Source organism: Mesoplodon bidens (assembly GCF_964165515.1).
Source record: "Mesoplodon bidens genome assembly, chromosome: 6".
NCBI lineage: Eukaryota > Metazoa > Chordata > Mammalia > Artiodactyla > Ziphiidae > Mesoplodon > Mesoplodon bidens.
The window spans coordinates 118,793,420-118,808,308 of record NC_138162.1 but is presented as its reverse complement, the minus strand read 5'-3'; the positions used below and the strand labels follow the sequence as shown (position 1 = coordinate 118,808,308).

General features: G+C 38.5%; 1 protein-coding gene across 4 annotated transcripts in view; it reads right to left on the bottom strand.

Annotated features, from left to right (window-relative positions):
- Positions 1-14,889, bottom strand: part of SPOCK3 (SPARC (osteonectin), cwcv and kazal like domains proteoglycan 3) — a gene marked incomplete at both ends in the record, with an annotated part of 386,995 nt that overhangs the window by 97,460 nt on the left and 274,646 nt on the right. For all 4 annotated transcript variants that reach the window (XM_081237230.1, XM_081237231.1, XM_081237232.1 and 1 more), the window contains one exon: positions 10,806-10,920. In XM_081237230.1, coding sequence (XP_081093356.1) covers positions 10,806-10,920 — 115 coding nt within the window. The remainder of the gene's footprint in view (positions 1-10,805; positions 10,921-14,889) is intronic.

The following is a 14,889-nucleotide window of genomic DNA, read 5'->3' as shown; positions in this document are numbered from 1 at the left end:
ATCATAAAGATCAGATAAGAAATAAATGAAAAAGAAATGAAGGAAATGATAGCAAAGATCAATAAACCTAAAAGCTGGTTCTTTGAGAAGATAAACAATTAATAAACCATTAGCCAGACTCATCAAGAAAAAAAGGGAGAGGACTCAAATCAGTAGAATTAGAAATGAAAAAGGAGAAGTAACAACTGACACTGCAGAAATACAAAAGATCATGAGAGATTGCTACAAGGAACTCTATGCCAATAAAATGGACAACCTGGAAGAAATGGACAAATTCTTAGAAATGCACAACCTGCCGAGACTGAACCAGGAAGAAATAGAAAATATGAACACCCCAATCACAAGCACTGAAATTGAAACTGTGATTAAAAATCTTCCAAAAAACAAAAGCCCAGGACCAGATGGCTTGACAGGCGAATTCTATCAAACATTTAGAGAAGAGCTAACACCTACCCTTCTCAAACTCTTCCAAAATATAGCAGAGGGAGGAACACTCCCAAACGCATTCTACGAGGCCACCATCACCCTGTAACCAAAACCAGACAAAGATGTCACAAAGAAAGAAAACTACAGGCCAATATCACTGATGAACATAGACGCAAAAATCCTCAACAAAATACTAGCAAACAGAATCCAACAGCACATTAAAAGGATCATACACCGTGATCAAGTGGGGTTTATTCCAGGAATGCAAGGATTCTTCAATATACATAAATCAATCAATGTGATACACCATATCAACAAATTGAAGGAGGAAAACCATATGATCATCTCAATAGATGCAGAGAAAGCTTTCAACAAAATTCAACACCCATTTATGATAAAAACCCTGCAGAAAGTAGGCATAGAGGGAACTTTCCTCAACATAATAAAGGCCATATATGACAAACGCACAGCCAACATCGTCCTCAATGGTGAAAAACTGAAACCATTTCCACTGAGATCAGGAACAAGACAAGGTTGCCCACTCTCACCACTCTTATTCAACATAGTTTTGGAAGTTTTAGCCACAGCAATCAGAGAAGAAAAGGAAATAAAAGGAATCCAAATTGGAAAAGAAGAAGTAAAGCTGTCACTATATGCAGATGACATGATACTATACATAGAGAATCCTAAAGATGCTACCAGAAAACTACTAGAGCTAATCAATGAATTTGGTAAAGTAGCAGGATACAAAATTAATGCACAGAAATCTCTGGCATTCCTATACACTAATGATGAAAAATCTGAAAGTGAAATCAAGGAAACACTCCCATTTACTATTGCAACAAAAAGAATAAAATATCTAGGAATAAACCTACCTAAGGAGGCAAAAGACCTGTATGCAGAAAACTATAAGACACTGATGAAATAAATTAAAGATGATACAAATAGATGGAGAGATATACCATGTTCTTGGATTGGAACAATCAACATTGTGAAAATGACTCTACTACCCAAAGCAATCTACAGATTCAATGCAATCCCTATCAAACTACCACTGGCATTTTTCACAGAACTAGAACAAAAAATTTCACAATTTGTATGGAAACACAAAAGACCCTGAATAGCCAAAGCAATCTTGAGAACAAAATTAAGTATTTAAAAATCCAAATATGACTTCTCCTCTGCCTGTTGAATCCCCTGAAAATCTTTGTGGACTGATTTTTTCAAATATTTATTCAAAATATTATTTCTTTGTTATATATCATTATTCTTGGGCTTTCAAATATGATTTCCAAATAAAGCAATCAAACTAACAGTGAAAAGATAAATTGTAATAAAAAACCATGAAGACATCCAAGAGATGCCTTTAAAATTAGGCTTTGAGGTATACAGAGTACAGTGAAATGTAATTTTACTTTTGTAAGCAGTTTAAAATGAAGAAAAAGCACAGCATAGTTTACATTCTCTAAACTGTAAACAGAAACATCAATCCCACTTATAGGCAGATTTTTTTTCAATAAATATATGGAAAACATTTTTGGAGATTTATGACAATTTGGAAAAAAACTGCAGATGAACCACGTAGCCTAGAAATATCAAAAGAATTAAGAAAAAGGTACGTCAGGAATACATAAAATATATGTAGATACTAGACTATTTTGTCATTTACCACCATAAAATATGCACAAATTTATTACATAAAGTTAAAATTTATCAACACTTATGTACACAATTACAGACCATACATGGCACCATTCAGTTGAGAGAAATATAGACAAACATAAAGATGCACTATTCAATCATCACCGCACACAGTTAACCGTGGCATATGCTGTCTTGCTGTAGTCATTTTGCACCAGCACTGCTGCTACTGCGCTGAGCTCAAGTGTAGTGAGGAACCACTTAAAATGCTCTGAGATGCTCATCATCTCTGTCTGAGCCGTTCCCCTCCCCAGGAAATTGCGAATCTAGTAAAAAGTATCAGTTGAAGTACCTGCGTGTTTTTCATCGTGTCTAGTGCAAAACTGTAAACCCTGAATAATGCCATGGGACCCAGGAATTGCCACTAGTGATGCTGGCCGTGCTCCCAAGAAGCAGAGAAGTCAGGACATGACAAGAAAAGGCTGGATTGTTTGATGTGCTCTGTAGACTGATGCCCGCAGCTGTGGTGGCTGCCATTTCAAGATGAATAAATCCAGCATAAGGACCATCAGAAAGAAAGAAAAGGAAATTTGCAAAGCTTTCACTGCAGCAACTCCAGCACATGCAAAAATCTTGCACTTTTTGTGAAATACTCTTTTATTTCCTATTAAAAATGCAGTTTTGTGGGTGCTGTAAGAAAGGCTTACCTAGAGACTATAAGATTATTGAAGAAAAAGCAAAGTCATTATATGACAGCTTAAAGTAAAAGGAAGGTGAAGGAGGTAAAGCTGGAGAACTGAAGGCCAGCAAAGGATGGGGTGAGAACTGCAGAAAGAGGTTTGGCTTAAAAAATGTCAGGATAACAAGAGAAGCAGCTTCTGCCAACCAAGAGGCAGCAGGTGAGTACACAGAAGCTGTTAAGAAAACCACTGGGAGGGCTTCCCTGATGGCACAGTGGATAAGAATCCACCTGCCAATGCAGGGGACGTGGGTTCAAGCCCTGGTCCGGGAAGACCCCACATGCCACAGAGCAACTAAGCCCATGCACCACAACTACTGAGCCTGCACTCTAGCCCGTGAGCCACAACTACTGAAGCCTGTGTGCCTAAAGCCCATGCTCTGCAACAAGAGAAAGCATCGCAATGAGAAGCCCGCTCACGACAATGAAGAGTAGGCCCTGCTTGCCGCCACTAGAGAAAGCCCATGCACAGCAACAAAGACCCAACACAGCCAAAAATAAATAAACAAATTTGTAAAAAAAAAAAAAAAAGAAAAGAAAAAAAGAAAACCACTGGGAGCCACGACCTGGAAACAACCTAAATGTCCATCAACAGAGGAATGGATAAAGAAGATGTGGTACATATATACAATGGAATATTACTCAACAATAAAAAAGAATTAAATAATGCCATTTGCAGCAACATGGATGGGCCTAGAGATTATCATACTAAGTAATTCAGACAGAGAAAGACAAATACCATACAATATCATTTATATGTGAAATCTAATTTTTTTAAAATGATACAAATTAACTTATTTACAAAACAGAAACAGACTCACAAATTTCAAAAACAAACTTATGGTTACCAGAGGGGAAATGTTGGGGGGAGGGATAAATTAGGAGCATAGGACTAACATACTCTACTATATATAAAACAGATAATCAACACGGACCTACTGTATAGCACAGGGAACTCTACTCGGTACTCTGTAATGACCTATATGGGGAAAGAATCTAAAAAAGAGTCAATATATGTTTATGTATAACTGAATCACTTTGCTGTACACCTGAAACTAACAAAATGTAAACCAAGTATACTGCAACAAAATTTTTTTAAAAGAAAAAAGAAAACCACTGGGGAGAAAGGACATCTGTCTAAACAGATTTTTTATGCAGATGAAAGTGCCCTATTCTGGGGAAAAATGCCACAAAGGATATTTATTAATATGGAAGAGAATCGAGCACCAGGATTTAAGGTAGAAAAGGATAGGCTAACTACTGTTTTGTGCAAATGCAGCTGGGTTTAGGATTGGAACTGACCTAACCAGGACTTCCCTGGTGGTCCAGTGGTTAGGAGCTCGCCTTCCAATGCAGGAAGTGCGGGTTCGATCCCTGGTCAGGGAGCTAAGATCCCACATGCCTCGAAGCCAAAACACCAAAACATAAAACAGAAGCAATATTGTAACACATTCAATAGAGACTTTAAAAATGGTCCACATCAAAAAAAAAAAAAAAAAAAAAAAAAAACTGCCCTAACCTATGAAGCTGCTGACCCCTGAGCTGCCCATCTGTTGGTTGTACAACAAGGAGGCCTAGAAAATAAGAACCCTTTCTCTGTGTTGGTCTCATCCATGCTTTGTCCGTTATGTCAGGAAGCGCCTTGTCAGGAAGGGACTGCCTTTCAAAGTTCCTTTGATATTAGACAATGTCCCTTGCTACGTGGAACCCCATGAGTTCAACACCAGAGGCGTCAAAGTGGTCTGTCTGCCCCAAACACAATGTCTCTATTCAGCCTCTAGGTCAGAGGGTCCTAAGGACCTTTAAGGCTCATTACACATGACACTCTACGGAAAGGACTGTCCACGCTGCAGAAGAGAACACAGACAGAGAAAACATCATGAGAGTCTGGAAGGACCACACTGTTGAAGAGGCCATCACTGTTACACAAAAAGCCACGAACACCATCAAGCCCCAAACAATAAATTCCTGCTGGAGAAAACTGTGTCCAGACGCTGTGCGTGACTTCACAGGATTTAGGGCAAAGCCAATCAAAGAAATCATGACGGAGTTGCTGGGTGTGGGAAAAGAGGTGAAGGAGGAGAAGCGTGTCAAGACGTGGATCTTGGAGAAATTCAAGAGCTAACTGACACCCCCCCGGGGAATTAACAGAGGGTAACCTCATGGAGATGAGGGCTTCCAGACTAGGCCCATGACGCGGAAGAAGACGCAGAGGAAGTGGTGCCGGAAGCCAAGGGACATCAGATTAATCAAGACTGCTTCTGACTTCTTTCACGACATGGACCCTTCTATGGTCCGGGCGCTGGAACCAATGCTGACAGTCAGAAGGACTGGTACCATGTAGGAACGGTTTTAGAGAAAATGAAAAACAAAAACGTCAGGCAGAAATTACAGCACATTTCCGTAAAATTACACACAGTATGCCTGGCTCTGTCACCCCTGAGACACCGGGACCCCCGCCTCCGCCGCCCCGAGACAGCGGGACCCCCGCCTCCGCCGCCCCCGAGACAGCGGGACCCCCGCCTCCGGCACCCCCGAGACAGTGGGACCAACCCCTCCTCTCCCACCTCCTCAGCCTGCTCAGCGTGAAGGACGATGAAGACCTTCATGTTTATCCACTTAATGAATAGGAAATAATCATCACGTCATACAGTTACTAAGTTTATCTGTTGTGTATGTGTGTCTGAGTGAAAATCTAACAACTGTATGAGACGCCTTTGTATCATCACCATCAATGCCTAAGAATTCATTGTGTAGACCACTGTGTGCAGGACTTGTATTGAAGTGGACAGCCTATCTTACATGAGCATAAGGTGATCATTAATACAAAGTTAATAATGTGTTAGTTTCTTACTGTTTTGTAACTTTGCTTTCAAAGAATTACACTACCATACAGTATGCCTCTCTCTCCTGCAACTGGGGAAAGTGTGTACCAGCCTGTCGTCATAGGTAAGTGTTTTTTTAAAAAATGTAACAATGTTTCTAATACTGCATTATGAATATGAGTCTAATACTTTATGCCATAAAATTTTATATTGATCCATCCATTCATTAGTATATAGACTAGGCTACCGTGAAGCAATTGTATCGATTGCATTAGGCTACCATAAAGATTCATACTGCTGCTTCTTCATTATCAGTGCATGAATCATTAAACCTCTAAATAAATATGAATTTCCTTTTCACATCATCTTTTCATCTTTGATGTCTAGGGTTAGTAATACATATGACATCTACAGTGTTTTGTATCATGTAAGACAATATCTATGTACGTATTGGTAGACGGACCATTCATGTTGTAAACAGATAACATAAACTTATGGTATCGATAAATACAGTACAGTACTGTAAATGAATTTTCTTTTCCTTATGATTTTCTTAATAACGTTTTCTTTTCCCTAGCTTACTTTATTGTAAGAATACAGTTTATAATATATACAAGGTAAAAATATGTTAATTGACTGTTTATGTTATCGTTAAGGCTTCTAGTTAACTATTAGTAGTTAATTTGGGGGTGGGGTCAAAAGTTCTACATGGATTCTTGACTTTGTGGGAGGTCAATGGCCCTAACCCCCAAATTGCTCAAGGGTCAACTGTGCAGTGTCTAAGTTCAACTAAATTACTTGTTCCAAATACATTTCACAGAAAAAGAATATATTCTCATTTTTTGCTATGAATTCAATCTGACTTCATGCTTTCTCTCTTTTACAAAGTACAGATGCAATCTATTTTTTCCTATATTCTGAAATATAAAATCAACAATTTTTTATGAGAGTATATTTATACTTCATTGACTTTGCTTTCCTTTTTTTTTTTTTTTTTTTTTGCGTTACGGGGGCCTCTCACTGTTGTGGCCTCTCCCGTTGCAGAGCACAGGCTCCAGACGCACAGGCTCAGCGGCCATGGCTCACGGGCCCAGCCGCTCCGCAGCATGTGGGATCTTCGCGGACCGGGGCACGAACCCGTGTCCCCTGCATCGGCAGGCGGACTCTCAACCACTGCGCCACCAGGGGAGCCCTGCTTTCCTTTTTTAAGGCTTAAATTTATCATCAGAATCTTGGGAACTCATTGAGAGTTTTGAGAAATCTGGCAAGCTACATAAAGAAACTGTAATTTAATTTCTGAAATATTATTCGAAAACACTGTTCAGAGTGTGTGATGCTAAACTTCAGATAAATTTTTGATTCCTTTATTTACAAAAGAATTTCACAGAATACCTTCTAAATACAAATCAATTGGCCTCACTTCTACATTTAGAAAGAGAGTAATAATTCAGTATCAGAAGTAGAAAAGCAAACATCTTATTATATAACATTACCTTTAATGTTGGTGGAAGGACAGACACTTTGTAGTGTGAGGTAGGTAATACCCTTTTAGTAAGTGTTGTGTGGAATGGGGAAAGTGGGCATGTATATTACTGTAAATAACATGTGATTTTGTACCCTTATTTGTGGTCATGTAATTATTTATTCCTTGTTCTAAACTTGAATGCATGCAGTTTCTGTGTTAAGACTGACATTTCTATAAAGGTTTGTGTGCGGAGACAGTTTGGCTAACAGCTTCCCTCTCTCCATCCAGTGTAACTGTATTAGTTCTTCCAAGAAATGTATGCATTTTACCATATGTCTCAGGGAAAGGATCAACCGATATCAAACTCTTAAGGAATCGCAATATATCCCATTTTAAGCCCAGAAATGTTTAGTTTCTAGGTCCACCTCTGGGCTGTTTCTGAGTCGAAGTCCAGTAAATGCTGGCAGCCCCACGGCGGTGCAGTCAATCCTGACCTGCTGGGCTCACGCCAAACCTGCTAATACAGTGATGATCACCCCTGCTTTTAGAAAATGCTTATGTTGCATATTGTAAAGAACGGTTTTCAGAGAACACAGATCATACACTGGAAAGGAGTTAACAAGGACTCAGTATAAACAGTCCTTTGGTATTGCAAGAATTAATGCAGGGCTTCCCCACTTTTCTACCTCATAACATACAACTGCATAAACTCGAAATACAAAATTTCTAACTAGAATTTATAGGGGAGATAGAAATAAATCCCACAATAACTTTATGTAGAAAATAAAATATTTGTGTAGAATTTGAAATTGATAGAGATCAATTTCAAGAGCAACACACACACACACAAAAAGAGTCACAACATCTGCACATTTAAAACCATCCCTTTGGGCTTCCCTGGTGGCGCAGTGGTTGAGAGTCTGCCTGCCAATGCAGGGGACACGGGTTTGTGCCCCGGTCCAGGAAGATCCCACATGCCGTGGAGCGGCTGGGACCGTGAGCCATGGCCGCTGAGCCTGTGCGTCCGGAGCCTGTGCTCCGCAAGGGGAGAGGCCACAACAGTGAGAGGCCCGCGTACCACAAAAACAAAAACAAAAACAAAAAAACCCCAGAGATAAACCCATGCACATATGGTCACCTTATGTTTGATAAAAGATGCAAGCATATACAATGGAGAAAAGACAGCCTCTTCAATAAGTGGTGCTAGGAAAACTGGACAGCTACATGTAAAAACAATGAAATTAGAACATTTGTTAACACGATACACAAAAATAAAGTCAAAATGGATTAAAGACCTAAATATAAGGCCAGACACTATAAAACTCTTAGAGGAAAACATAGGCAGGACACTCTATGACATAAATCACAGCAAGACCTTTTTGACCCACTTCCTAGAGAAATGGAAATAAAAACAAAAATAAACAAATGGGACCTAATGAAACTTCAAAGCTTTTGCACAGCAAAGGAAACCATAAACAAGACGAAAAGACAGCCCTCAGAATGGGAGAAAATATTTGCAAATGAAGCAACTGACAAAGGATTAATCTCCAAAACATACAAGCAACTCATACAGCTCAGTATCAAAGAAACAAACAACCCAATCCAAAAATGGGCAGAAGCCCTAAATAGACATTTCTCCAAAGAAGATATACACATTGCCAACAAACACATGAAAGGATGCTCAACATCACTAATCATTAGACAAATGCAAATCAAAACTACAATGAGGGATCACCTCACACCTGTCAGAATGGCCATCATCAAAAAATCTACAAACAATAAATGCTGGAGAGGGTGTGGAGAAAAGGGGACCCTCTTGTACCGTTGGTGGAAATGTGAATTGGTACAGCCACTATGGAGAACAGTATGGAGGTTCCTTAAAACACTGAAAATAGAACTACCATACCACCCAGTGATCCCACTACTGTACATATACCTGAGAAAACCATAACTCAAAAAGAGTCATGTACCTCAATGCTCACTGCAGCACTATTTACAATAGCCAGGACATGGAGGCAATCTAAGTGTCCATCGACAGATGAATGGATAAAGAAGATGTGGCACATATATACAATGGAATTTTCCTCAGCCATAAAAAGAAACGGAATTGAGTTATTTGTAGAAAGGTGGATGGACATAGTCGGTCATAAGAGTGAAGTAAGTCAGAATGAGAAAAACAAATACCATATGCTAACACATATATATGGAATCTAAAAAAAAAAATGGTTCTGAAGAACCTAGGGGCAGGACAGGAATAAAGATGCAGACCTACTAGAGAATGGACTTGAGGACACAGGGAGGGGGAAGGGTAAGCTGGGACGAAGTGAGAGAGTGGCATGGACATATATACACTACCAAATGTAAAATAGATAGCTAGTGGGAAGCACCCACATAGGACAGGGAGATCAGCTCGGTGCTTTGTGACCACCTAGAGGGGTGGAATAGGGAGGGTGGGAGGGAGATGCAAGAGGGAGGGGATATGGGGATATATGTATACGTATAGCTGATTCACTTTGTTCCAAAGCAGAAACTAACACAACATTGTAAAGCAGTTATACTCCAATAAACATGTTTAAAAAAAAAAAAGATGCTGAAGGAGCAAAACACACACACAAAAATTAAAATTATTATCTTAAATGTTACTTAACAAGTAAAGACCAATATAAATGGCATGACTGAACTTCAAAAGATTTAACTCTAATAAAATATTGATCATGGGACTGTAACATGGAATATCAGGTATAGAATGTTTAAGACAATAACGGCTTATACTAAATCCACTTCACATCCACTAAGTTGTTTTCCTATGCATATCCATTATTCATATTTGTCAGAAAAAAGGCAAAAACAAATTCTCTTCATTAAGGACCCACGATGGTAGTTGTTAAATTACAAGATTCAGATGGCTATAAAAATATGATAAATGTTGATGATGATGCTTATGAAACAGTCTTTGTCTCAAAGAAACACCTGGCCCCAGCATTTCCTCCTTCATCTATGGCTGTGAAGAACTGAAACCAGCAGCCATGGAGATTTTTTTGAAAGGCATAAACAATATCTCAAATATAAAAATGCCATGTAAACCACAATATATAACCTATAAAAGTCAATTTATATGCTGTAACCTGTGTCGGGTTAAATGTACTTCATTACTTTATTACACATCAAACCAATAAAAATAAAGATTTAAGAACTCTAATTGAAAGAAAGTTTAACTTATAAAATTCTTCAGCAGGAAATTTTATATACACACAGGAACACACGTACATACACATACACACGCTCTACATGGGGTAGACACCTTTATTTAAAAAGGTTAGTATTAATTGATTTACCAGTTTCATTTTGACCAAACTAATTTATCACTTACTATGTTACTACTGATCAGTTGTTGGCTCCAAATGAAAAAAGATGTAAAACACACATTTTAGGCAGAATAATTCACAGGAGGCATCACTGTAGTTTTCTTATACGTAGAAATAAGCATCCAGCTGTTACTACTGAAATAACAGAAATCTACAGAAAGACATTACTTACTATAATAATTGAGACTAAAGGAAAAAAACAAATTCACTAACAGTATAATGATAAAAGTTCAGTATATGTATAGAAGTAAATTTAATTGAGTATTCAGTGACTTAACATTCACTGCAAGATATTTCAATAGAGGAAACAAATGTAAAAATATAAATAAATTTTCATCACCTACCTCTCTTCTTACTCCTGCTTGAGCCCGTGGTCGTATCTGAAGGACACGGGCAATGCCCTTCACACTTGACTGAGATCTGTTTTCCTAAGATGCAGGCCTGGTATTGTAGTTTGCACTGTATAAAGAGAGAAAAAATAGTAATTCAAGTACATTTAGTTATATCCACCGGAAGTCAAGAACATGACAACAGGGCACCTGCAGTTCTATGACCCCCGCTGTAGACAGAGAGGTGAATGGGACAGGGCAGAGCGTGTTACACCCGAATCCGCATCCTGTGATGCCATTCCTGGTGCAGTGTCTGGGCCGCTTCTGAAACGTTCTCAGCCTCCAGTCCTCATATGAATAATGGGGAAGATAATATCTAATCTAGTGGAATCTAAAAGAGTGATACAAATGAACTTATGTACAAAACAGAAATAGAGCCACAGACTTAAAAAACAAACGTGTGGTTATCAAAGGGGAAAGGCAGGGGAGGGATAAATTAGGAGTTTGGGATTGACATATACACACTAGTTTATATAAAATAGATAATCCTCAAGGACCTACTGTACAGCACAGGGAACTCTACTCAATATTGTATAATAACCTATGTGGGAACAGAATCTGAAAAAGAATACATATATGTAGAACTGATACACTTGGCTGTACACCTGAAACTAACACAACATTGCAAATCAACTACACTTCAGTAAAAAATCTAATCCACAGAATTTTAAGAATCAAATGGTAGTAGCTACCACGAATCAGGCTCTCAGCAAATGTGAATAAAAGCTGAATGAAATTAAAGGCAAACGATCGACATTGTTATGGCACATTAGGACATTTTTTTAGTTTACTTTTGCTTTAATTTTCTTTGTAAACATTGCTCTTTATAGAATTTAAGCCTGAGTAACTTAAATAATCCTTAAGATAATATTTTATAACTGTATATTTGACATGATTTAGAAAGCTGCAAACCTACTCCATCATTTAAGAGGCAATAATTATCTTCCGCCTCTAAAAAATATAGATCTTGCTAATTCTGAAGTAATGTGATTTCTTTCCTGGCTGTGTCCATAATTTACTCAGTGCAAATGATTTTAAAATTAAATAGGGCAGACTTTCTGGCTCCAACCGACAAATGTACCAGTGACTAATTTAATTCAACTTCAGCTGATATCAGGAAGCATAGAATATACCCAATGACTAATCAGATTATTCACATATATGTAACATTTTTTTCCTTGCCAAATAACTCTCTAATGGACAGGCAAAATTCTTAACTAGGCCTGTTACAAAAGATAAAAAATTATTACACTTGGAATATATTTGTAGTGGTTTAGTGGGCCTTTTTGGAGGAATAAACTCTTTCAAAGGTATCATTATTTTTCATTATTCAATCTTTCAAGAATCCAAGAAAAATGACCTTGTCATATAAAATCGCAATGAATTTTAAATGTAATTTAAAATGCCCAATAGTAATCAAATGTAGAAATAAATAAAGAGATTGAGTGTTTTAATAAAAGACAATTTATATGAAACCTTGGGACTTCAAATTTAATATTCTTTACTGTAACTACTTTTAATTTAATATTTCAGAAACCTGGATTGGTCATAAGATAATGACCCGATTTAAGAAAAGTTCAAGAGCAATTGTAAGTGGCATATGAAGAGACAAAGCCAAAAGTCAATATTAATTACAGCTAGTGTGGAGTTTTGAAATTTGAAAATGTTAGGTCATTTCAAAGATGTTACGCCACACTCATTTACATTTTAAATGTAGTTTATTTTAGCAGTGATTTTTTAAATAAAAAATGAATGTCTGAAAGATACCTGAATAAACAACAAAAATAGCACAATCTTTATAAAAAGTTGATTTAATTTTCATCAAAAAAGTCTGACCTCTTAGCTAATTTTCTTGGATATGTTACAATTTAAAAATTTCACAGCTATCTTTAAAACTTGCATGATATGATGAAGTTGTAGCTTTGTAAAGAATTCTTTATAAAGAAGTACTTCGTAAATGAAACAATTTGTTTCAGAATGATTCTATGGAACACTTCTCTTCTGTATGCAGGTCTGTAAAGAGCAGCAGAATCAGACGTCTAGCAAATACACCCTATGTGTGTAGTTACATGAATCTAGCTTCCTGTCATCAGAAAACCATTTATTTTTTTAACTTATGAATTGATTTTGAAAAAAAATCTTCATGAAGAATTTTATTCAAGGAATATAAAGATATTAAAAGTACTATTTAAAAATATTTTTAGCTACACCCACTGATTGCATTTCTAATTAATAATATTCAATTTACTTAATTATCACAAAGCTGAAATATTTATAACAGTACAAGTGAACTAAAATATCACAGAAAAGCCATGCTCATTAGTCTGTAATTACCCCAAAATGCAAATACTGTAGAGAAAGCCATGATTAACGCATTCCTGATTACCTAAGACCTTTCGTCTCGAGAACACTTGAGTCACCAGTGATCCTGAGCACTCAGCCTGCAGGATGGTTTTTCTAATGTCAAAACTGACAACTGTCAGGGAAAATAAGTTATTTGTGTAAAAACAGGATCAAAGAAGAAGATGTGATCTTTCCACCCGCAGAAAAGGACTCCGGCCAGGAGACCCTGGGATTGGCCACTGGTGAGGTTTGCAAGATGATGTAACCCCCATGGTCAGGGACATGGCTTAGACCAGAGGTTCTTGGCCAGGGGCTGACTCTGCTGCCTGGGGACATCCGGGGACAGTTTTGGTTGTGACCATGGGGCAGGGAGCGGGGGGGATACTGCTGCATTACTAGCTAGAGGCCAGAAGCGCTAGTGAACACCTCGCAGCACACTGGTCAGCCCCTCCAGATTAAAGCGCTACCCAGCCTCGCATGTCCGTAGAGCCGAAGCTGAGGAGCCCTGTTAGGGGTGCTGGTCTCCCAAAAGACATCAGATGGATTAACTAAACTCCCAAGGCCTGATCCACACTTCCTTAGGGTGTATTTTCTTGAGCATTCACTAAAGTAACACATACAAAATAAAAACAATGGTATAAACAAGCTACAAGTACTTTATTTTTAAAAAATTTTTTTAGTAAATTTATTTATTTATTTACGTTCGGCTGTGTTGGGTCTTTGTTGCTGTGCATGGGCTTTTCTCTAGTTGTGGCGAGCAAGGACTACTCTTTGTTGTGGTGCACAGGCTTCTCATTGTGGTGGCTTCTCTTGTTGCGGAGCACGGGCTCTAGATGTGTGGGCTTCAGTAGTTGCGGTGCATGGGCTTCAGTAGTTGTGGCACGCGGGCTCAGTAGTTGTGGCACGCGGGCTCTAGAGCACAGGATCAGTAGTTGTGGTGCATGGACTTAGCTGCTCTGCAGCATGTGGGATCTTCTGAGACCAGAGCTTGAACCTGTGTCCCCTGCATTGGCAGGTGGATTCTTAACCACTGCGCCATCAGCGAAGCCCTACAAGTACTTTAATTTCCCAGAAAACCCAGAAAATACAAAGTAGCTAAGACAACAACATACAGTTTATCAACAGCAACGTTCATGAGGCATCCCTGAGTGTGAAGCTCTGGGATTGGATGCATTACTGTTTTGATCATTGAGTAAGACAGGCATACTTTAAAAAATAAATTTGACAAGTCAAACTTAGCTTCTCCATCTGATCAGAAATATCAATACACAGCTCAAGTGGGATTCAAGCATTCTTTTGCAGTGTTTCTAATGTAGAACAAGAATGTATTTAGCAGTAGGTAAAACAGCAACAATGTTCTATTTGGTATTGTAGTGATAAACACATTTCTTCAAGTGAAAATAAACTAAGGAACACAGGACGCTATGCATCACTTTTTAGCCTCCCTTTTACCTGGGCTGGACTGGCTAACACACCACATCATCCCTCTTTAATACCTTAGAGGCCCAGTATCTCAGACACGCCCTGCGCTTTCACAGGCGGCTTTCCTCACCTCAGCATGGCGCCCCCTTGAGCAGCACAGCCTCCACCTGGGTTTCCTGGTCCCTGCTCTGTGTGGCCCAGCCCAGCCCAAGGCAGCCTAGGAGGGGGTAAAACCCCGACCCCTTCCCTCAGCTGGGATTTACCATCTGCACGC